This window comes from Anabas testudineus, chromosome 16, assembly GCF_900324465.2.
Source record: "Anabas testudineus chromosome 16, fAnaTes1.2, whole genome shotgun sequence".
Classification (NCBI taxonomy): domain Eukaryota; kingdom Metazoa; phylum Chordata; class Actinopteri; order Anabantiformes; family Anabantidae; genus Anabas; species Anabas testudineus.
The window spans coordinates 16,749,338-16,772,811 of record NC_046625.1 but is presented as its reverse complement, the minus strand read 5'-3'; the positions used below and the strand labels follow the sequence as shown (position 1 = coordinate 16,772,811).

At 42.1% G+C, this 23,474-nt stretch overlaps 1 protein-coding gene across 4 annotated transcripts in view; it reads left to right on the top strand.

Moving 5' to 3' along the window:
* The first annotated feature begins 9,545 nt into the window (after nucleotides 1–9,545).
* The window catches only part of LOC113170429 (RNA-binding motif, single-stranded-interacting protein 3), a 96,996-nt gene continuing 83,067 nt past the window's right edge, over nucleotides 9,546–23,474 (top strand). For 2 of the 4 annotated variants that reach the window (XM_026372524.1, XM_026372521.1), the window contains exon 1: nucleotides 9,546–10,908. In XM_026372524.1, the coding sequence (XP_026228309.1) occupies nucleotides 10,834–10,908 (75 nt within the window). In that variant the 5' untranslated portion in view covers nucleotides 9,546–10,833. The remainder of the gene's footprint in view (nucleotides 10,909–23,474) is intronic. The other 2 variants (XM_026372523.1, XM_026372522.1) reach the window with 2 other exon arrangements.

Genomic DNA, 23,474 nt, shown 5'->3' with positions numbered 1-23,474 from the left:
GCTTATTAGTCAAAATGCTGCTTTTTTTTCCCCATATCATGTCAAAAATGTTTTACTTCCTGATTCCTCTGATTCTAAATGATCAAAAAACTGTAGCTGCCACTTTTTTGAATTAAAGGTGCTGTGATTTAATTTTAGTTTGTTTTATTTTTCTTGCTGGAGACTCTCTAACAGGGCTTTTCGTTTGTCTGACTCCCATGTTTAAGGATTAGCGATTTGAACAACACGATTCAAGGGAGCTGCACTAAAACAGATTATTTTCCAAAACACTTCCTCCCATAATCAATAGTCGCTGACTCAGTGTAGACTCTTGCATGAAACTGGATTGTAGGTGTCATGTTATTTTTTGTTGCATATTACAACTGAGCGATTAAATGCCACACCAGGACTAGGACAGTATAACGTAATGGCTCCTTTATACTGCAGTTGTTAGGTCTTTGCCTTGGCCCCCAGTGAGCGATATCTTTATATTCAGCAACAGGGACAGCAGAGACGGTAAAATATTGTTTTCACAGACTTTTCTTTTAAACTTAACAAGGGCAGTGCATGACATATTTTGTGTTAACAAGGGAGATGCTGTCCCCCCTGCTCAAATTGCCCCTCTCCTGTTAAAAGCCACCAGGGTATGAAGCAGAAGCCGTCGCTGTGAGGAATGAAGGCCATTGAGTTAAGCTTGTTGAGTTTAATGGTGCAGGAAGGCCATAGTAGAAGTAATGGCTGAGGGTGAGTTTAGCTACAGGCCTGTCAGGTACCACAGGGAATGGAGAGAAAGGTTATATCCTGCAAGATGCTGATATTTTTTTTTCGTGTTGACAGCCATTCATTTTTTACATTGAATACTATATTTTTTGTTTTGGCTTTGTTCCATTGCTCGTTGTACGTGTGCTATCATAAACAGGTTACAGCTGTAGCAACAGCATGAATAATATGGAAATGCTTCTCTGTTGAATGTCATTTCTGGTTTTGCCTTTAAATCTCACTTTTGGCAAGAAGGTTAACTGTTAATTCCCATCTTCACTTTCATTACTTATGTCATAACTGAATACTATGGCTTAGAATAGTTTGCCCATTCGCTAATTAAGAGCAGATTAGAGAAGATGTCCTTCGGCTCTGATCATATAGCCACGTTAACTAAACGTTGCCTTTAGATGTTAGTGGTGGATGTCCATGCGGTGTGGGCCGTTTTTTGCAGCTGTTGATGGTTTTATAGATTTATGTCCTGTGTAGTTTTTCCTAGAGGTCGAGCTGAAATTCTACTGACTGATTGTAATGTAGACATGTTTGTTGACATGCAGATCACACAATGAATGCTTTGATTTTATTCTCCTCTCCTCTCTCCTCTCCTTTCCTCTCCTCTCTCCTCTCTCCCCTCTTCTGCCAGATGGCTGCTCCTTAATCAAACTCTCGTACCTCAGAGAGGTAAACACATTACGCTGCCCTGATTACACTGACTTGGCGAAGCATACCACGTGAATCTGTATGTGTGTGTGTGTGTGTGTGTGTGTGTGTGTGTGTGTGTGGGCTTTGCATGTGTGACAGCAAGCGCCTATGTATTTGTGTGTATGCACAAACTAGGTAGGTGGTGGTGAGGGTGCAGTATGCTGTGCTCCCGGGCACCCTTAGGATCTTATTAAGAGCTGCCCCGTCCAGAAGGGACTGCCGCACAAAGTATTCACACGTGGAACACGGGTGCAGAAATGATCACTCAGCATATACGTAGCGAATTAATTATCAGACAGTAAACAATCCCCACAGCTCACTGTAGCTATGGAAACAGAAGGTTTTCACAGGACTCGGCCGCCCAAGGCGAGTCCTGAGCGACTGTAGGGTGGCTCCACACGTCCACGGCTCTGGAGATTCTGATGGTAGATCTTCTTCTTTTCTCTCTTAGCTTTCCACTAACTCCAGCCAGTCAAGGGAGCCGGTCCTCCGCCCCGAGCCTGGTTCTGCTGGAGCTTTCTTTTGTTCAAGGGATGTTTTCCTCTCAAGTGTCGCCTAGTGTTTGCTCGGGGGGGGGGGATTTGTTGGGTTTTTCTATATAATTCTGTGAGGTCTTAACCTTACTATGCAAAGTGCCTTGCAATGATTTTAGTTTTGAATTGGTGCCTTATAAATGAACTGAATTATTCTGCTATAATAACACTGACCGAAGTTGAACTGATTTAGTCTTTTTGGCGCAGAGCGTGTAGTCGAATGGGAGACGGTGAAACATTAAGTGCCAAGTGTCTATGTAGCAAATCCTTAATGTTGCCTTGTGATACACGTTACTGTAACTTTACTCATGTCAACAGAAAGGCAACAAAAAAAGGCCATCTAGAAAACCAGGTAAAGCTCACATTTTAGAACATGTCCCCTTTTTCTGTTTTCTCTTAAAGAATTGCGTGTATTAGTTTAATCAGCAGCCAAGATTGCTGAAGATTAATGTCATATTAACTGATTATTGTTCTTTCTATCAGCTGTGCCAAATAGCAGAATACAGCAGAGAGTACATGTTCTGTATGGATGTAGATTCAGCTTGAACCACTCCTTCATATCTCTACAACCTTCCAAGTAGTCTGTGGAGTCCAGTTTTCTAGGTGGAGTATATTTTCAAGAGCAAAGGGGTGAAGATTTGGGTGGTGAGTGATGTTTTTCATAAGCGTCAAGAAATGTAATCTAATTTCTGGATCTATGTAATTCCACTGAACAATAACCAGACACATTACACCAAAATGCCACACTCTTCTTACAGCCAATCCAAATTCTTCCAGTAATACGGCCATCTTATAATTTTGAGGAGGTCGTTGTACTGATATAGCTTTTGTTTTCCTGGATGAGTTGAGTGCTTCCAAATGCAGGCAATGACATTAACAAGAGGAAAATTAGGTTGCTAAGGTGTATGTGCCAAAAACGTAATGGAAGGTAGTTGTTTTGGATATCAAATTAAGCTTAGATCGGAGTGAGATCATTTGACTTGAGTACCCAAATGATGTTTAGTTCATGATGCTACACATAATTAGCAGTGATGATGCTGGCCTTTGATGAGGCCTGATGAGATGTAGTGAAATCCTTCATGCATTGTAATTTTTTGTGGTGTGCAACGGTGTAGGCGTTGAGAGAATTAACACTATGAATATGGATGCTGGGTGAGCATCATGAGAGTAAATGTGCTTACTCTATTGATTAAATCTCCTATCAGTCACCTAGCAGCACGGTCCCCGTCCCTCTCGCTTGTCTCTCTCTCTCTCTCTCTCTTTTTGTTTCTCTCTCTCTCTCTCACACATATCTCTCTCCTCATCTCTGTCAAGGCAGACTCAGTGGAGTGGTTAAATTGTCCATAGCGCGTAAACGCTCGTTTATAAAAGCCGACAGACGTGGCGGTCGTTTGCTGAAATTAATTACCCCTCGGAGCCACAGCAAGCACGGGCCCTAGTCAGTCAGTCATGGTCCACCACCTCCCAGGCCCTGTGACTGCAGAGAGAGGGGCGGGAGGGGGGGGGGGCGTTAGAGCCAGGGAGAATGACATCAGGTTTGAAACAATGAAGCAAACAATCAAAAGTGAAATAGTCAGGAATAGTTGTTTATGCGTGTATTTTTCAATTAGGAGGAAACAGTGATGGCACCAAACAAACCAAAGACCTCCAGCACAGTCTGATGAAAAACCGAAAACTATGCATTCATCTGAGTTATTAATCCAACTTGCTTTTTTTTTTTATTATTATAGCTGTGACATATCAGCCTTTTGCCTTGTTTTTGTTGAGCAAAAGATCCGTCAAGACTTTTGCGCTGACGCAGCCCGAGAGGATAATATGATACATACCGTATGACATCAAACTAATCCGAATGTATTCATCTTCAACTATGGTAAGTTAATGAACTTCAGCACTATCTGATGCAACACTTCTCTAACATTAATAAAAGCTTCATCTCCTGTCCGATTTGCATAATTGTTCAAATGAATCCTCTAAAGCGCCGCGTTATATTATTTATTTTTTTCCTTTTTTTTCTTTTTTAATAAAGTGATGATTTGTGTTCAAGTGAACTGGAAGGGAGGAGCGGGATTTGCAACTGGCCTGAGGTGATTTGTGACCATTTTAATTCATTCATGTAATAAAGAGTACAGTGTTGTACAAGAGGTTATTGGTTGATCTTTTATATGTTTGTATGGATACAGAGAAAGTTTTATTGTGTAACTAAACATATCTACTTCTCTATTTGTCAGTCTGTCTGATTGACTGAGACACCTACAGTATGTTCCCCTCTAACCTTGTAACCAATGGGTGTAATCTGCAAATATTTTTACTGCTGGTGGTCTATTGTTTGCTGCTAAACACTATTATCACAGTGTTTAATTTGCTGCTTGATAATGTTGTTTTATGAGTTTATTTCCAGACAGGTACTCTGAACAGAACAGGTGGAAGTCTTTATTAGTAATAATAGAACTGCAATACAGAAATCAGACAATAATTATATTGAAATTAGTTTGGAAAATCTGATTAACTACAGGTTAGGGTGATTACATTGATTGTCTCATAACAGTGGCACCTGTCAAGGGGTGGGCTATATTAGGCAGCAGGTAAACAGCCCCTTCTTGAAGTTCATGTGTTGAAAAAAGAGGCAAGCGAGGCCAAATTGTGATCAGTAGATGCGTGGGTCAGAGCATAAAGACAGGTTCTCTGGGTTTTGCAGGGTGTCCTGCAGATGCCTGATCAAATAGAGATCTGTGGAATTTGGAGGCCAAGACAACACCTTGAACTCTTTATCATGTTCCTCGAACCGCCCATGCACAAATTTGCACTGGCAGAGCACATCATCCTGATGAAAGAGTGAAAGAGGCCACTGCCATCGGGGAATACTGTTGCCATGGCAGGGTGTAACTGATCTGCAACAATGTTTAGGTAGGTGGTACGTGTCAAAGTGACACGCACATGAGTGCCAGGACAAAGGTTCCCCTGCTGAACATTGCCAAGAGCATCACACTGCCTTTCCACAGCGCATCCTGGTGCCGTCTCTCACTCAGATAAGCAACGCAGATGCAACAAGGCCAAGGGTGACCTTCACAGTTTTTAATGTTGTTAATGGTTTTAATGTCACTGACCAATCTACTCCACTGCTTTGTCAAAATTAATCGTAGATGGAAAAGGAAAGGGTTAATAAATCAGCTTTATTGCATTTTTCATGCACGAGTTTCATAATGATGAAAAACGTACATATTACCGAGCCTCTTGGGGAAATTGTTGTTGGGCAGCTGCACATAGATGAAAGCCCCACTGTAAGGCTTTGGTGTCTTGTTCAAGGACACCTCGACACGTGGCCAGGAAGAGCCGGAAACCAGTCTCTGTAGAACATGGATGACTGCTTTACCAACTGATCCACTGCTGACACCACTGTTTCTTGGACAGATGTGTTCTGTGCTGCTTCTTTCTTGCTGTGCAAATACACTAGTTAGCTAGGGCCCCAAAAAGTACCTTACTGATGGTCTTCAGCTGACTTTGAGAGACCCTCATGCTGCACTAATGATGCTATTGTAAGTCACACGGGGACACCAGTGAAGTATTGTCTGTCTTCTATTTCCCTGTGAAAGGAATGACCTCAGTTCTTTGTTAGCCTGTGAAAATGTGTTTTGCAAATGATGCAGAGATTCAGTGTGTCATACACTTGTTTTTTAGAGATTTGTGTCAACAGGATGTTACAGTTTCCCAACACATGCACAGTCTGGAAGCAAGTTAAGGCTTTTCAGCCACTTCACCATGAAGACATGAGAAACTAGGCACCAAACCACCAATCTAACAATTAGTGGCCAACAGTCTCTACTACCTGGGCTACAGCTGCCCAGATTCAACAACATGCTGCATGCACACTGTATTTATTTCTTTGTCACTGAACCCATGTTCTGTAGATTGCTGTGAATAAGGTTAAAACATATAGCTTGTATGTGGAACAGCAAATAACCTAAAATGCTGGTTTTGCTTTCTTAATGTGTTTAAACTTTGATTTGATTTCCTGGATCAAAGAAACCTAAAACCGTTTTTTGTTGTCTCTGTGTTTGTATCTCCGTAGACTTGCAAAGAGACAAATTCCCTCATGCTGTGTGTGGCAATTGGATGTAATAGCCCATTTACCACTGTAAATCTTCTGTGTGCAAATACAATTCTGCCGTGTGTGTTTGTGCGCGCTTATGCGCGATGATATCCTGGCTAGTGTTTTCCTTGAAAAACGACCAGAGGAGCTTCTGTAGAATAGACCTATCGTCACTGTGACCTCTTCTGTTTTCCCAGCTGTGTCTGAGCTAAGATGTGAGGCTTTTTACGCTCCTTTTTTTTTCTGGCTCGGTGTTTGTTATGCATCTGGTCAGCGATGGGAGGAACAAATCCCTGAGTCACAGCACGGCCTTTCCTGCTCCATTTGAAAACTGCTTTGATGACCGGGGGCTTTAAGAACACACAGTGTCAGTGAAAACACTTTGATATTTTGCTCCAGCTGTCAGTTTTTGTCTGGTATTTTAGCAACATTTCACATGGAAAACACTGTGCCTGCTTAGAAGAATGTCCCTTTTTTTGCAAAGAAATGCGGATGCAGCAGATACATTTTTAATCTGTAGAAACAGGTGGGCAGTTAGATTGTGCTTAAGACGTGATACAAGTTTGTTTGATAATAAAATTAATGCAATTAACCAGTGTGTATTTACCACCACCATTATGGCTGTCTTGTCATTAGACAAGGTAATTAGAAAGCTTTATTGTGGCAGCAGAGTATGGAGAGAGATGTAAAGATTGCACCTCTCGTAATAGGACTTTGCTGTGTAGTTGGAAGAATCAATTCTTTGTCTTTGTTTCCCCAAACTACAGTGTCAGCAGAATCTCAATTTTTCATGAAAACTTTGGCTGGTGTGCTTCTCATATATAGTACACGCACACACACACACCCACCCACCCATTTGATCTCCCTGTATCCCTCTACTTGTCATTTGGCATTCCACACATTGTGCAGTTGAATGAGTGTGTATATAACCCTTCTGACTGCAAAGACTCACCAATGCACAGCCCTTAACTACAAGTGCAAGATAATCAATATATGTTTTTTGCTTGCCTTAGCCCACAGCATGTTTTTATGTTTCACCGTGACTTACATGTAACAGGTGTATTTAGTTAATTCACACAATGTTCCAATGTTAATAATACATGATTGTGATTTAGTGTGGGAGATAAAGATGATAAGCTATGTTGACTAATCTACCACTAAAACCTGACAGCAGTATTCACAAGCTTTTTTAAAATTTGATCTTCCCTTGTTAATCACTTAACAATATCTTATTCAGTGGTTTTACTCAAAGCATCATGTCTCCCATTTATCTGGTCCAACACATGATAGTATAGGCTGGTGTTAGTAGCACATATAGTAAAACGGAATAAAATGCTATGTTAGTGTAATCCCATTTATTGTTTGTTAAATTCTGACTGGCTGCTGAACTGTGAGTAAGAGCAACCGTTTGTATCATGAGTTTATGTGCAAAGACAGGGACCTGCGTCACTGCAAGCAGAAGTGCATATTCAACATGTTTCAGTTTATGCTTATCTTTACTACTTGTCAGCAACGCTTTCATTTGACTACTACAACCGTGTGCCCTGGTTAGCTGAGTCACTTCTTGATGTTTTTTTACAAGTGACGCTTTACCTTGATCATTCCTGATTCAGGCTGATGAGTAGCTATTTACCTGATGACTCTAACACACGTCTCAGATGATGATGAGTCAAACTGAGGTCCCTCAGATGGAATTTGAATGTATGCAATGGCTCCTTCAGCTATAAACGTTAAATCACTATAGCTTATGTTTTCTAATACTAGGACATAATTTTAATCAGCACATCACCTTGTTTACTATGAGCAATATCAAGTTTTAATGCTTAGCTTAAAATAATAATTACAGTTTGCATTACTGCACGTAATATATGTAGCTCTGAAAACATTTCTGTCTCACTTTGTAGAATAAATAAATGTGTCACAAAAAAAAAACAAAAAAACATTCACAGTGTTGAGTTCATGCTCATCCGCAGGCATAATGTTACTGAGTTATAGGTTGTGACTCAGAAAGCTGCCTTCACGCAGCAGTGCAGGGAAACAGTAAGACAAGAGACACGTAAACTGGAAACCCGTTAGTTTCACAGCTATATTTTTGGGCGCAGAAAACCCTGTCATTATCTGTGGTGTATATAATGTTTACCAGCATGTATGCTCATCCCTCTGGTCATTTATGCATACTTTACACTGGTTGGTATGTTGAGAGGGGATTGGTGTCGCTCTTATTTTATTTTTTCTGGTTTGTCCTAATTTGAATCGAACATGGGTGATATTTTTGTTGGTGAGTGGTCAGATGTCAAAATCACTGGTGTCTGTGTCACAGTTGGAGAAATAGAAAATGTCTTAATGAGACATCAGTTAGTCTGTAGCCTTTTATAAGCACTGGTACATGTTTTGTTGTTGGTTGAGCCAAACATATCATTACATGTGTTGTATAAGCTGACAGAAGAATGCTATAAAAATGCAGACAGATGTGGGCATAGTGGGCACACGATAGCACAAAGACAGTAATGTGTGTGCATCATGGCTTTTAAAGTCTCTTAACTGTCCGCAAGAAACAAAAGCCCAAATCTTAGAGGAAGTTCAGTGTTTGCATTCTGCCCTCGTGGCCCTTTTTCCACTGCAGTGAACTTGCATTGTCTGCCAACCCTTGTCTCTTTCACACACACGCACAGCTGCAGTCAGAGGGCAGCGCAGTCTTTTCATGCATGGCTCACTGTGCTTATGTAAGAGCACTACTTAAACCTGGTTACATCATATAACAGGCAGCACTGTGTCAGTGGGTCACTGTGCCACACAACGACTGAACTACACACACACACACACACAGACACACACACCATGATGGGCCCTTTACTGGGTTTGTGTGAATGGATCTCCATTTGCACTGAGGCATTCAAGACATTTTGTCGGGTTATGTAGACCTGTGTTTGTGCATTTCTTTATATATACGTGTTTATGAACATGTGACGCTGTATGCGTTTAATCACATGGCTATAATTAAATATAATATTACTTAAATGAATCCACGATGAAATGGAAAATATGTCCCTTAGTGTAAAAGATCCAAAGAATTATAGAAAGTTATTTGGATTCGCTTTTATTACGGAAAATATGCCATTGCTGCACCTATAGAGTGCCAGTAGGGGGTCCTCTCTGTTTCCAAATTCCTCTCCTCATATATCCTCTTCTCACCCTTTACCCAACTCCTGCTCTTCATACTTCCACCCCAACTCCGCCCCCATCAGAACAGCCCATCTCTGTCTTTCTCTTATTCTCTCAGTTTCTATTTCGTACACACACACACGCACAGACCAGGGCTTGACCGAGAGCAGGACCAGCCACTCCCACTGTTCTATAGTTTCATGAAAAACACAGAGGGAGAGAGGCACAGACAGAGAGAGGAAAAGAGAGAGAGGGAGGGAGGAGCGTCGCTGCGCTGAAGCCGAGCCCCTCTATGCCTCAGCACGCAGAGTGGAGCAGACGGCAACAGCCACACAAACACACTCCCCTCTCAGTTACATACACATCGTCACACACATACCACACACACACACCACCGCCGCTGCTGCCGCCACCACCACCACCACCACCACCACCACACACACAGTGACGGCTGCCAGGCACACTGGGAAGCAAGCCGTCAGGGAGAGAGCTTGAGAAGAAAGAGGGGGATCACAGAGGGGAAGAGAAGAAAAGAGAAGAGAGTTGGAGGAAGCACCTTGTGGATCAGAAAGGATTTTCCTCTGTGTGAGTGCGCGTCTGGATAAGGCTATCTGCTTCTTTCTGAGCAAGGGGAGTTTTTACTGAGGCTTTTTCTTTTTGCTCATCCTCCATGCCAGACTCCAGTGATATCTACCTATCTATCCCCGGAGCTTAACAAAAGAGTGAGGGAGTGAGAGACAGTGAGGGAAAAAAGGCAGTCACAGCTTCAGCTCCAGACCACCCTCTCTCCTCCTCCTCCTCCTCTTCTCTCCTCCTCTTCTCTCTCTAGCTCCACATCCATGTGTGAGTTCATCGCTGATTTCACTGTCTTTTGAGGATAGTACAGAGGACAGCACGTCTTATCCAGGATACAGCTGAGCTCCCGGTGGGATCAGGGTCTCGTCTGGTGTGAGAGAGGGAGGAAGAGCGAGACAGGGAAGCAGATACACAGGAAGACTGAGAGAGAGACGGAGAGAGAGAGAAAGACGCTTGAAAGCAAAAGAGGGGCATGTTCAGGGCAGCAGAGAAGAAGAAGAAGAGTGAGTCTAATTTTTAGAGCAAAGAGTGCAAGGAACCGGCAACCGGATCCTAGTCATTCCTCCCTCCTCCTCCTCATCATCTTCTCCCTTCCCTCTCCTTATACCCTCTCTCCATCCTACTCTTCAATTCACCCCATTGTTTCCTACATTGCCTCCTGCTGTCCTTTCATATCTTCCCTAAACCTCCACCTCCTTCTCCCCCAACCCCTTTTCTGCTGCTACTCCAATCTCTGTCTCTGTATCCAGACTCCCAGGAAGAATGGTGTGGTGAGGTTCTCTCTGTGCTCCAAGACAAGTAGACAGACTAAAATCCCAAGTACTCGCTGTCCTTCTGTCTACCCCTGCCTCTGTGTGTGTTAATCACACACACACACACACACACACACACACACCTCTGTAAGAGAATAGCGCTCGCACTCTGCATCTCGGAAGCAGTCGTCAGACGGATCCAGGCCAGCCCCTTGGAGTGATCGTACCCCACCTGTGAGCTTCTATCTCCAGCCTCCAGGACCTTCAGTTGGATTCCAGCTACATGGGAAAACGTTTGGAGCAGCAACCAATGTACCCCCACTACACCTACTACTACCCCCACTATCTCCAGACCAAGGTAGGATGGTCAGCCAAGTTGACCTATTTTACCTCTCTTACTCAAAGGCAATACATGGCTTTGTGTGTTAGATATGTACATGTAGTGTTTCAACCCTAGAATTGTCTCATTATCATCTTGCAGCCATCATCTTAATTAACTTCTCTATCTGAAGCCTTTTAAACCTCCTTGTCAATTGTTAATAGCTGTAAGTGTTTGGTTTACAAGTAATTCTCACATCAAGTATATTCCATCATGTTCCTCTGTGGACTATGACTTAGAGAGAGGTTTGATCGTAGCATATCTGAAGAGTAAGAATGGGGTTTATAAAGTCAAGAGGAGAAAACGATATACATGCTTTAAATCGTATTGTGAAACAGTTTTAAAAAAGCATTGAGATAGACGCTGAAATTGCTTCACTGAGCAGCTAAATGGTGCTAAATATCACCATGTCCCCCTCTCCCCATCCGTCTGTGGACAGAGATATACGGGTGTCACTCAGCTGGGTTTTTCCCTTTTCCATCCAGTCTGAGTGTTTGACCCTATCCTCCTGTACTCAACCCCAGCAGCTCTAAGTTCAGGGCATGGGGCCCACCCATTGCTCTACTCCATCACCACAGTCCCCCACCCCTCAGCCCATACTCCCAGCACCTATGATGGCATGTTGAGGATGTGATAGATGGAAGCAAACGTACTTCTTCGATTACTAAGAACCCAGAAAACTGAGCTCAGTTTTGTGTCTTTGTCCTTTAAGCTTTATTCGTATTCTTTTACTCACGCATACGCAATCTCTCTTTGAGCCATCTACCACCAGGAAGAAGAAAATGGATTACTAAGGCCTGATCGATTGCTCCTGCATCATATCGCCCAGCCCGCCATTCCCTTTGTCTGCTGTGATTCATTTGTTTTTATGCTTTTTTTCGTTTATGTGATAGTAAGTGTGAGAAGTTGTATGTGTGTAAATGTGTACATGTCAGCAACAAGAGAAATGGAGAGAGAGGAGAAGATAAAAGTGTAGGAGTGGGATGCGATGAGAATAGAGAGATCATGCTATTGGGGAGGACACAGTGTGGGACGAGCAGGTAGGGAAATGACTGCTTCATGGTTAAAAATATGTCAAACAAAAACGCTGAGTGCATCATACATTTGCAGGTCAAAAGCAAAGCATTTAGTGTGAGTCCTAGAGACCAACAAGCCAATATCCTAAAATACAATCACAGTTAAAGGTGGTAGCCTACGCTATCCACTTTGCCATGTTGAAGCTTTTTTTTTTTAAAGATTGTAAGTGAATGTTAGTCTGCTTTCATTTTAGAAATTAAAATGGTTCCACATTGACGGCATTTTAATTGCTTGTTAACTCAACACATGCTTCGCTACCACAAGTTGTAGGCAAAAGCCTCCTGTTAGGAGTTAGTTACTGTACAGATGAAAGCGGATGGAAATTGAGGTCAAACATTCAGGAGTTTTGAATTTCATTAGGCTTAATGTCGCTGATACTGATCAACCATAATAAATCAACTGCAGTAAGACAAGTGTTGTGTTGGGGAAAAAAACAAAACAAAACACATGTAGTTGGCTTGAATGCATCGACTGCAGTAGCCCTTCAGCTTCGATTAAGAAAATAAATACATTTCCAATTAGTTGCAAGGCACATTTGCAGACGACATGCATTGTATTCGCAGCATGTTAACATTACCCCTTTACGTGCTCGTCTCGGAGCTGCACACATTCACATTTGGGAGCTGTCTGATGTTTTTAAGAATGCACTCAAGATGAACAAACAGAAGCTGGGAACTGTTTGTTAATGCACATCTGTTATTCGGTTGTAATAAACAACATCTCCAATGACAGGCACACTTATTTGTTTGCTAATCTGGAAGAGTAAATGCATATCTGCCACTGGATAATATGAACTGTGCTGTTTCGAAATTTTCTTTTAATGAAAGAAAGATTCAGGGATATATATGGTAATATTCTCTTGGTAAAAGTGTTTTCTTTATTAGATTTTTTTCTCAACAGAATGAAAGAAAACAAAAACACTCGATTGATCGTTTTAAACACATATACTCTCCAAAAACTTGGCAGTGTTTCTGGCAGCATTTTCAACATGAATTTTGCATTAACACTGCATATTTAAGCTCATAGGAAATAGTTGCATTGATTGCATCAGATTTATAATGAACCTAAAAGAGCGCTCCTAATTCTAGCTATAATAAAGAAATGGCAGTTCCCATCAGCCTAGCAGTCTATCCAGGACTATCCATTAAAATTTATGATTTCTAAGTTTATTACGGACGATGTTTACCACATGCACATGGAGATTAACTTCAGCGTTTCGTGCACATCTGTCATACCTTTTACGCGTACAGATGTCACAGTGTCACATTGCTGCCTGTTGTTTTATGATTTATCTCTCTCAGTTCAAGGTCATCTCATTTCTCTCAAGTATCTGCAACAGGCATCTGGCCCAGACCATCGCTTCATTCCTTACGCTCTCTCCATCCACTCATCCCACCAGCCCTCCCTGTCTCCCTCTGTTGTCAAGGTCAAATCAAATTGGATCCTACCTTCCCCAGTTTTCCCTCTCGGCTGTGCCTGCCTGTGTGTGTGTGTGTGTGTTTGCTTATACATCAGCATATAAATAAAACCTGCATCTGTATGTCAGCTTTGTATCAGCGACTGTACGTGAGCCTGTAACTTTGTCCATCACTTTGTGTGTGTGAGCGTGAACTGAATTTATTTGCTCACTCTCGTGTGTTTAAGTGCAGCCGTGTATCCTGTGTGGGATATTGTGTGTGTGTGTGTGTGTGTATGTGTGTGTGTGTGTGTGTGTGTGTGTGTGTGTGTGTGTGTGTGTGTGTGTGTGTGGTCCCTGAACGGTGACTCACCTGTGTGACCCCTTCTTGGTGCAGCTTGCTGTCATTAAAGCTCTCCAGTTCCCTGAAGAACAGTTATATGTGTGTGTGTGTGTGTGTGTGTGTGTGTGTGTGTGTGTGTGTGTGTGTGTGTGTGTGTGTGTGTGTTGGGGGCCCCATAGAACAACTCACATATACTTCTATATGGACCTTGACAACAGCCTAGTGTTTGATCTGCCTGTGTTAGTCTCTGACTTCAGATATGAGGAGTATCTGTGTGTGTGTGTGTGTGTTTGTGTGTGTGCACGCATGTGGATGTGGTTGGTGGGCGTGAATGTAGGTGTGCAGGTATTTTTCAGGTTCGTTTTCTTTGTGTACAAGGGAGAAAAGCAGATAGCAGTTGTATTTATTGTGCGCTCTCTTTGTAGCTCTTTCTCACACGTTCCACCTCTCTCTCGCTCTCTCTCTTGCTCACTGATCTGATTGCAGATGTAAATGGCCCCTTATTAATCTTGATTCCAGCGAGTTGAGGCTTTGCTCCTGTGGAAATCAATCAAATGTGCACTGCCTTCGCTGCCTTACAATAGCAATCTTTAAACAGACACACTGGCGCACACATGCCCCGCGTTCGCACAAAAGCAGTTATGAAATGACTAGCTTAAACTAACAATGAGCTCCATGCGTGTGTGTAAATGTGAAGCTATTAAACACAAAATTGCTTTTTGCTCTGCCTCCATAATGGGCTATAGGTACAGTTAGTGTACATTAGCAGGGGCGGGGAGTGACAGCATGTCCTCTTATGCGAGCCTGGCGGCCCTTAATCATGACTGTAAGAGGGTTTTAGAGGATCAGGGGGAGGGTTAATGCTCAAGCGCAGCTGCATTGTTGTGATCTCTGCGTGATTTGTTAAAATTTAACCAAAGGGCGTAGCTGGAGGGATGACCTATAGCTCAATTCTCCCATTTTTAAGTACAATCAATGTTTAGGGTTTTCTTAATTGCCCCCGTTAGCTGGTCTCAGTTCCGGCATATTGTTGATTCATGCTGTGGGCATGATTTAGTAATCTCCTTAAAGCATTTCTTCACACACACTTCGCATGGAAACCTATATGTTCAAATTCTTAATGGGATTAAATCGGAACGCTAAACAAATTGCCGCAGGTTGTGATTGTTGCTGTGGTTTTTTTGAAATGTGTCCTCGAAGCAGCTCTCTCAAGAAGGGGAAACCTGACGTTAATGAGATACAGAAGTCTTCAGTTTTGATGAATCAAATGTCTTGTTACCTCCTTATTACTCACATGTAGCTTTTCCACAGTATAGCTTCTGATAATCACAAACTATATTTGAAAACATTTATTATTTATTATTATTAAAACTCTTACAGTCCATCGTCTCTGCTTTGTTGCTTTCTTTACTCTAATGTCAAACATGATTTGTTCAACGTCGACTCTCTGCATACACTGATTTACCTGTGTGTGCGTGCACGAAGTGCTTCAGATTGTTGTAGAGCTACTAATTTTTTTTACTTTAGCTTTTGATGATGATTGACTGAGGATGTGAATTTTTGATGCTAATCACTAAGAGCCAGATAAGAGAGAGGCTGAAAGGGAAAAAAGAGTCACATTATCAACCAGCCGATCATTAGTTTGCTGCAGATCAGTGTGCTAATATGCTCAGCAGCACACGAGGAGCTTTAATTAGGGTAATGAGAAACAGCATTCAGCTGATATCAAAGTAATGACACATGTGGACACGCCTGAACATCTAAACAGAATATTTCATCCCTTCAAAAATGAGCTTTTCACATTCAATTACTCTCTATTTTGCGCTAGATAAATGTGGTCAGTGGTTGGCTTAGTGGTGATGAGTAAACATAAAGGCCGGAGATACGCATGTGTAAACACAAAGAGGACACCAGAAATGGATTAACTTATCCACTGATCTTTCCTCTTGACTCTTCCTTTCCTTTTACTTGATTTCCTCCTTGTTTCCTTCCGAGCTTCTGTTCCTCCTCTTCTCAAACAAAAAATATTCTGCCTTAGCAGAAACCGCATTTATAAATGTGTGTGTGTGTGTGTGTGTGCAGAGTAAACAGACAGTATAGCCTTTATGGCTCAGCATGCATTCTGTTCATGCCCTGTTTCCCTTCACACATCTGCCTGCCTGCATCAGTTGTAGTTTTAAAACCAACAATATCATCATGTGCTTGTCGTTTAAGACCCAGCTATTCTGTTTGGATCAGCTCTGCTCTTGATAACATCATATGCCAGTGCAGAGAATAGACAATGGCCTTATGTTGCCTTCTTCTAATGCCCTCCCCAACTCTCTCTCTCTCTTTTCCTGCCTCTCTCCCACTGTGTTCTGGGCTCTCTCCGTCTCCCTCTCTCCTACCATCTGTTCAGTTTGCCGGGCATGGGTAGTTTTTACTGCTTAAAAGGGACTCTCCTAACCACCCATATATGTCCATTTATTATTCTCCGTGGGCTGTTCTATTCTTGTCCCAGTACAGTAGCAAACGCTGACCAGTGCCTCGCTATGTTGAATAGGAGTGGAAGAGCTGCAGCGGGTCAGTGCATACACAGAAGGGCGAGAGAGACTCACCCCTGCTAGTTTTGTAATATAAAAATATGTGAAGGGGAGAGAGAAAAGGGAGGATAAAGGGAAAAATGGATTTGAAGGAGACCAAGGAGAGTGAGATCCAGTGTATCCAAAAGAGAACAGATGGCTGAAGAGAAAAGAATTCAAAAGAAGAAAAAATAGAGATAGATCAAAGGGAAATAAAGAACAAGGCAGTGAAGGAGACAGAGTTGGAGGCTGGGTCAGGAAATAATGATGCTGCTGCATTTTTAATAGTTGGCCACTTTGTAGCGACCCTTGTCTAATGGATTCTCTGCCTCTTAAAAGCTCCTGTCAGAGCCCTCTACCTCAAACAGTTACACCACGGAAATTGCTGAGGGCTCCAGTAGTCCCCAACACTTCCTTACGGATTGTCCGATGATCTAATATTGATGGCAGCAAACATTATTCCAGTTAGTACACAGATGTTTTGGAAAATCCGGGTTAGAGCTAAATTCCCTTACGCAAAGCAGCTTTGGAAACACTGAGAAGGCTCAGAGTGACATCACAGCTCTCTGAGAAGCACCCTGACTGCATTGATTGGATTAGATTGTTCATGTATAAGTGAGAGAGTAATCATTGAGTAGAAAATAGTAAGCAAATGGCAAAATAACACTGTGTGTATTATTGTTACAAGATATCTACTGGCTGTATTGTACTCAACCTGCTCCTTTCTTGTTATTTCCCCTGCTGAAATAAAAGACGTGTGCTGGAATTTTTGTCCATGGTGGTTTCAGTCATCTTAAGACCTGTTTCGAGCTTAACTGTGAGTAGTGTGGGAACCCTTTTACACCGAACCTGTTGACCCATGATGCCCTTGTGCGAGGCAGTTCTGGGAATAAAAGGCAAATATCTGTAAAGCCGCTATTTTCTTTTGTTTTTAATCTTGTGTGTGTCGACCAAATTCATTTCTAAAATTAAAAATGTTCTTCTATAACGCACAGTTGTAATTTGCATACATTCTGCACATTGCATACATGATGTCATTATGACTGTCAGCGTGTGGGGATTGAGTTGGCGCGTTGCTTATTCTCATTTTTCATTCATTGTGTGAACTCCCTGGTGGGAGTGCGATGGGGTGGGGTGTGAGGGTTTGTGCGCTGGTGGGCGAGTGATCCCTACACCAGAGATCAGGGAGATAATTGAAAGAAAGTCCTGCGGGATTTTCCCCTTCCTTATCCTGCTTAGCTGTTGCTTCCTCGTCCTATCTATCACTCCTCTCTCGTTTCCTCTCAGTCATCTCCATGTATCTGTTACTATATCACTTCTTGTCTCAAGGCGTTGCAGGTCAGACACGTTAAAGGAAAATTCCACCAGTGAATGTCACACCCTGCCTCTTAACATCATCCAAAGAATTTGACATGTTAGATCCAGCTGTTTATGAAAGAAGGGGAAGGTAAAGGATTTGTGATGCCTATAGTAAAGAGAGTCTGAGTTTCCCTAGAAGACAGTGTGAAGCTCACTGTGGACCAAAGACTATCTTTAAAGTAGCTGTCATCTCCTGTGGACCTGTGAAATGTTCGATCTTCTCTTGTAGCTGATGGACTACACCTGGTCTCACTAACCACAAGACAAACTTAAATTCTGCATCATCATACTATATATGTATGTTCTATACATGTTCAGTTCACACACATTATGGTTTCCCCAGCATCTGCAGCAGCTCTGTTTCAAGATTCACAATGCTTAAATACAATTATCCTGATATACAGTATATATACTGACAGATCCTGTTCAAACAATTACTATTAATATAACTGTATAGCTTCAGGGAGTGTACCAAAGCTGACACTTGTCTCTTGTTCCCTAACAAAAATACACTTTACATGTCAAACTAAGTGTAGACATGAACCAGAAACATTTAACATCACTGGGAAAATTTGATTGTAAAGCTTTATTTATAGGCATGTTTTAAGAGATTATACTGTAGCTAATAAAAAAAAACGCAGCCACATGTTGCAAAATAGCCTGAGAATATATAATCTGTCTGTTCAGTGTTGGTGGGTAAGGTCGTAAGTAGCATTCTTGCTTCGATTATAAAAGTTAGTGTGTAGTGATATAAATTCAGAGCTCATCGTCAGATCTCTGTGTTCTACACATATTTGTCTTGGTGACACTTACGGTAAAGTTTAAAGCACGCACTGAGGTTAAAGTCCACAAAATGAGATCCTGGTATTTACCAGGATTTCTTGGGCCAAATACCAGCGGGACATCCATATTTTAAGCATGCATGTGCTTGTGTCTCTGTTTGAATGAGAGAATGGGAAGAAAGCTACCACCTATCAGCATCCACTGATTATTTCAGTGGATGCACTAAAGCACTTGGACATGTGCTAGCTGGTAAGTCAGAGGATTTGTATTCTGTATGCTTGGCGTTGTGCACTTTACATCTCAGTGAAGTAGGTTTTTTTTGTGTGTATTCTATTTATTGATTTGATTTTTACAGATATTCTCATTAGTATGACGGAGACATAGAATATCAACAATCCTGCAATAATAACAAATGGGAGAGAGAAACTCTTGAACAATTATTCATTCCCGATAAGTTATTCCGCTCAGCTTTCTAATGGATACTCCGGCATCTCACCTTACTGGCTGCTAACAAGTGATTGCATTTCCAATCATGACACCTCAGAGAGCTTGCACAAAAGAACATATGAAACATTTTTGCATCTCACTACAGCCCAGTAGAACAGCTGTGCACAAAAAACTGGAGCTCAACCTCAGTGCTCTTTCTCAGTCTGGGAGGAAAATATAAAGAAATGCGGTTCAACTCTATAAAAATGCCACAGTGTTTGCCCTTACAGACAGTTTAGTTGGGTTACAGACACACTCTTGTCCCTGAGCCAGAGGTGTCTGGCCAGGCCAAACATCTCCTATTCCCTGCTAATGAAATCCTGAATAAAACCCTCCCTGCTCAGCTTGATCCCACACATACACCCACACACACACAGTTGCACAAGGACACACACGCAAACAGACACACATTCCAGCTTTCTGGGACGCGCGCACACACACACACACACACACACACACACACACACACACACACACACACACACACACACACACACACACACACACACACACACACAGAACCCCTGCAGCCCCAGCCAGGGATTATCCAGTGAAAACACTCCTTTTGTTGGGCCCCAGTAAAAATTACTTTTTGGAGCTCTCATGCTTTTATGATAGTTATCCACGCAACTGTGCGTGTGTTTTTGTGTGTGTGAGTGCAGGTAGTCCGAACTCAGGCTGTTGCTGATTGCAGGAAGAGCGTCCAAAGTGAATGGCTCCTGATGACACTTGGAAGGAAGCTGTTTATATTTCCCTCTGTTTGTGTGTGTGTGTGAGAGAGAGACAGTGATCGTGTGTGTGTGTCCCCACTCATATGCCAGTGATATGATTTTTCTAAAGATAGTGTAACACCAAATCACCACCCTGAGTTGTGTGTGTTGGCAGGCTGGTCGTCTGCTTGTGACATTTCAACTTGACATTTATGAATAAAGCCACTGACACTTATAAACAAGACCGTAGTGACTGTAGTAGCTTCCTGTAGATCCACTGTGACTTGTACTCCACCTCCTTTATGAGGAAATGTTCGAGAGGTTCAGGACTACTTCTAGGCTTTGCTCACTTTGTGTGTTACTACAGAACATGTTTTTTTTTTTTTTATGTCTTTTAGGAGGATGGTTGAGTGGTTGTTAGAGCTTATGATGTGTGACACTCCCACATCATCTTCCTGCTGCTACTGTACTTTCTTTTAACCTTGAACTAAATACATTTAAAATGTATATGTGCCTTTTTGTGCACTGGTGAACTTGCTATGATGGAGTTGAGGGAGACCTTTGCAACAGCAGCAAATGTATACTGTCTTGTTGGGTAATTTTTTCCTGGGGTACCAATTCACAGCCTGGGCAACATCCAGCTCAGTTGACTGGGCTCAGATTGTTACATTGCTACATTCAGCTTCTATTCATTCACACTACTGGCTCTCCTCAGAGACTACCAGCCTTTTCTAAAGTTGTGTGTTTGCAAGTCTGTGTTCGTGCGTGACTGTCCATGTGTGTGTGTGTATGAGTATTCCAGTGCGAGGCGATGCGTGTTACTGCTTGTGCCCGAGACACAGAGAAATGCGGCGAGGGTGCCAAAGTGAGAGATAAACAGAGACTATCAACGAAGGAGGAGAAGGAAAGTATGCGCACGTGTACCCGTGTGCCGAGGGTCCAAACTAGCTTTGTAGCACTCAGTGAGGTGTTGATTTAAGTGAAAGTGGAAGGAGGAGATGGGATAAAAGGCCTGACTAGATTAGGCTGGCACACGCCACTGAGGCGTGCTGCACTGGCCTTTCAGCACGCTGTGTACTGAGTGCGCATGTGTGCATGTGTCTGAGACGCCAGCACTTGTGTGACAATGTTGAGGACATTCAGATAGAGTTTGTGCCTGCAACTGTTGGATGAAGTTCCTCTGCTGCTAATATTGGCGCAGCTGTACAGCGAAGCAGCGTGTGAGCAGAGCCAAACAGCCACTGTAACAGCAGGAGAACAGCGATCATTGTTCTGACGTTCCTGCAGTATACTGTGCCGTACATATTATAGATGTTCAGCGCAGAATACATTGGAGTGTCATTGTGAAGGGGAGATAGGGAAGTTTTACAATGTCACACACAGTTCTGTACATCCATACTAATATCCATACATTCTTTATCTTAGTGAAGGAGATGGGAAACAGATTACAGACACTGTTTTTCATCTTTATTTCTTTTAATGTACTGATAACCTTGCGTTTTCTGTCAGGAGGAGGCTGAATTACTGCATATTCGAGCTCCCCCACCCAGACGCCCCACTGTTTAAAGTCAAGGTAGTCTCCAACAATAATAGTTCATTGGCTAAATCTCTTGCAGAACTGTCTCTCCATGTTAGCCTCTCTGTGCGACAGTTGAGGGTAAAAATAACATTTAAAGTGGTTTTAAATGCTTGAGGTGTGCCTGATTTAACTCGAATAGACAACATAACAGCTTGAAAAGCGTTACCGCTGCTTGTAAAATTTGACGAGTCATCTTCCCTCTTGATTTTTCAAATATTGAAGCTGCTCTTTAGATGAGGTTTAAGGAGCACAAGAAGCTCACTTATTATTGCTAGAGCTATTTGTGCAGTAAGGTTTAACAGTAAACACTGCTTAAAACATAGTTTAGAGTCCTGAGATGTCAGCCAGTTACTGTTAAATACTAGTTCATAATTACACCACCAGCATTATCTCATTTGTGTTAAAACATCAGAGGAGACAGAGGCATCTGTCTATTGTAGCTGTAATCAGTGCTCACGTCCATGTCCATAGCATGTAGCTGATATTTATGTGTCTGTACTTGTGCATGCCATCTATAAATATGTAAAAGTATACTTTGTGCATTAAACAGATTCTTATTCAATGTCTGCTACAAGGCATCAGCGCACTACATTAACAGGACCTTCCTTGTATAATGTCCCTGATATTAAACAAAATGTCTTTCCTTAACTGATATTCTGTTGGTTTACACCTCACTAATGATCCATGTCTCCTAACAACGATGTCAAATTGCAGAAGCTACACACCATTACCATTTCACGTAGACTATAAAACTCAGAACATGCATTTAAATGTTGACATTTGTATTTCCAATAGAAACATACAGTACATACCCATAACAACTGTCAACTGCTAGTTTCGATGCAGTGGAGGCTCTGACTACGGCAGGAGGAGCATTCAGTGCACTGCTGTGACAGAAAATACTAACTGTAGCACTCTTACCAATACCAACCCTAGAATTATCCTCTCAGTGGAGGTCTCAATCAGTCCTCCCTGTCTCTCTCAAGAAGAAATCAATGATGTGGGGGACACTCAGCATGTGTGGTGGGAGAGCCACCTGCATACAAGGCATGCAATAATTGCAGATGAGTTTTTCGTTCTGTAGAGAATAAGAGGAGAATGCAGATGTAAACTGATGATATTGCTATGTGCGGCCATCAATATATGGAGTGTCCAGTGTTTCGTGTTGTGCTTGCTAAGATTATACTGAACTAGTGACTGAATTTAAACACTTCAGTTATACATCATCTCAGAAGCACTGTAGTGGATTAAGTACTAAGCTGACAGAGGCGAAACCTCAATCAATCTCATTATGGCACTGCTGTAAGTTGGTCAAAGCATTACTTAAATAGTCATGGATGTAATGGATGTTACTTGTAATAGTGGGCTATTTGCAAATAAAAAAAACAAAACAAACAAACAAAAAAAACTGCATTTTACTGCTTTCACAAGAATTTACAGTAGCTCTATTGCTCTAAGTATACATGTAGCAGTGGGCAGAGCGAAAGGTTGTGTACATACGAGGGAGAGTAGATGTCCTAGATGACATCTAGGACATTATATAATGGCACAGTAAGGTAGAGCAGGTCCTGGTGGTCTCTGGAGATTTGTCCATCCACAGGATGTTGGGTTAAACTACATTGCCAGAAGAGACAATTAGAGTGAAGGGTGGGCAATGGCACAGATGAAGAATAGAAATGGCAAGATGTGAGAATTCGTGAGAGAATCCTTGTTTGGATCAACACACAGGGAGGAATCCCTATGACTGAAAGTCATATTGGATAAATGAACTTTTTCGAAGCCAAATGTCATTTTCCCCTTCTGGATCATGTTCATGCTCTAATTGTTCTTAGCTCCCACCACTTTGACTTCTCACCAAACTATTGTGTATTGCTCGGGTGATACAGACCTTAACTTTGCACCTTTTATTGTTGCATGAGTATGTTTTTTTATTGTAAACATGTAAAAAAGTACAAATCTGTACACTAGATAGAGTGAGATAACATGCAGTCAGTGAAGGCATTGCGACAAACACAAAGCTGAAAGACCGCGATACAGATTTCAAAACATACAATCTGTGCTTTACAACAGTCAATCACGAGACAGGAAGTCCAGCTGACTTACAGATTGAGTGGCAAACCCAGACAGAAGGGAAATGGGGCTGACAAAAGTGAAGAAGAAAAACAGAGACGAAGCAGTGGAGATAGACTCTTGCTTTCTTCCAAAGTACAGCCACAAGCTGTTAGTCTCAGTCTGCCAACCGAGCTACACT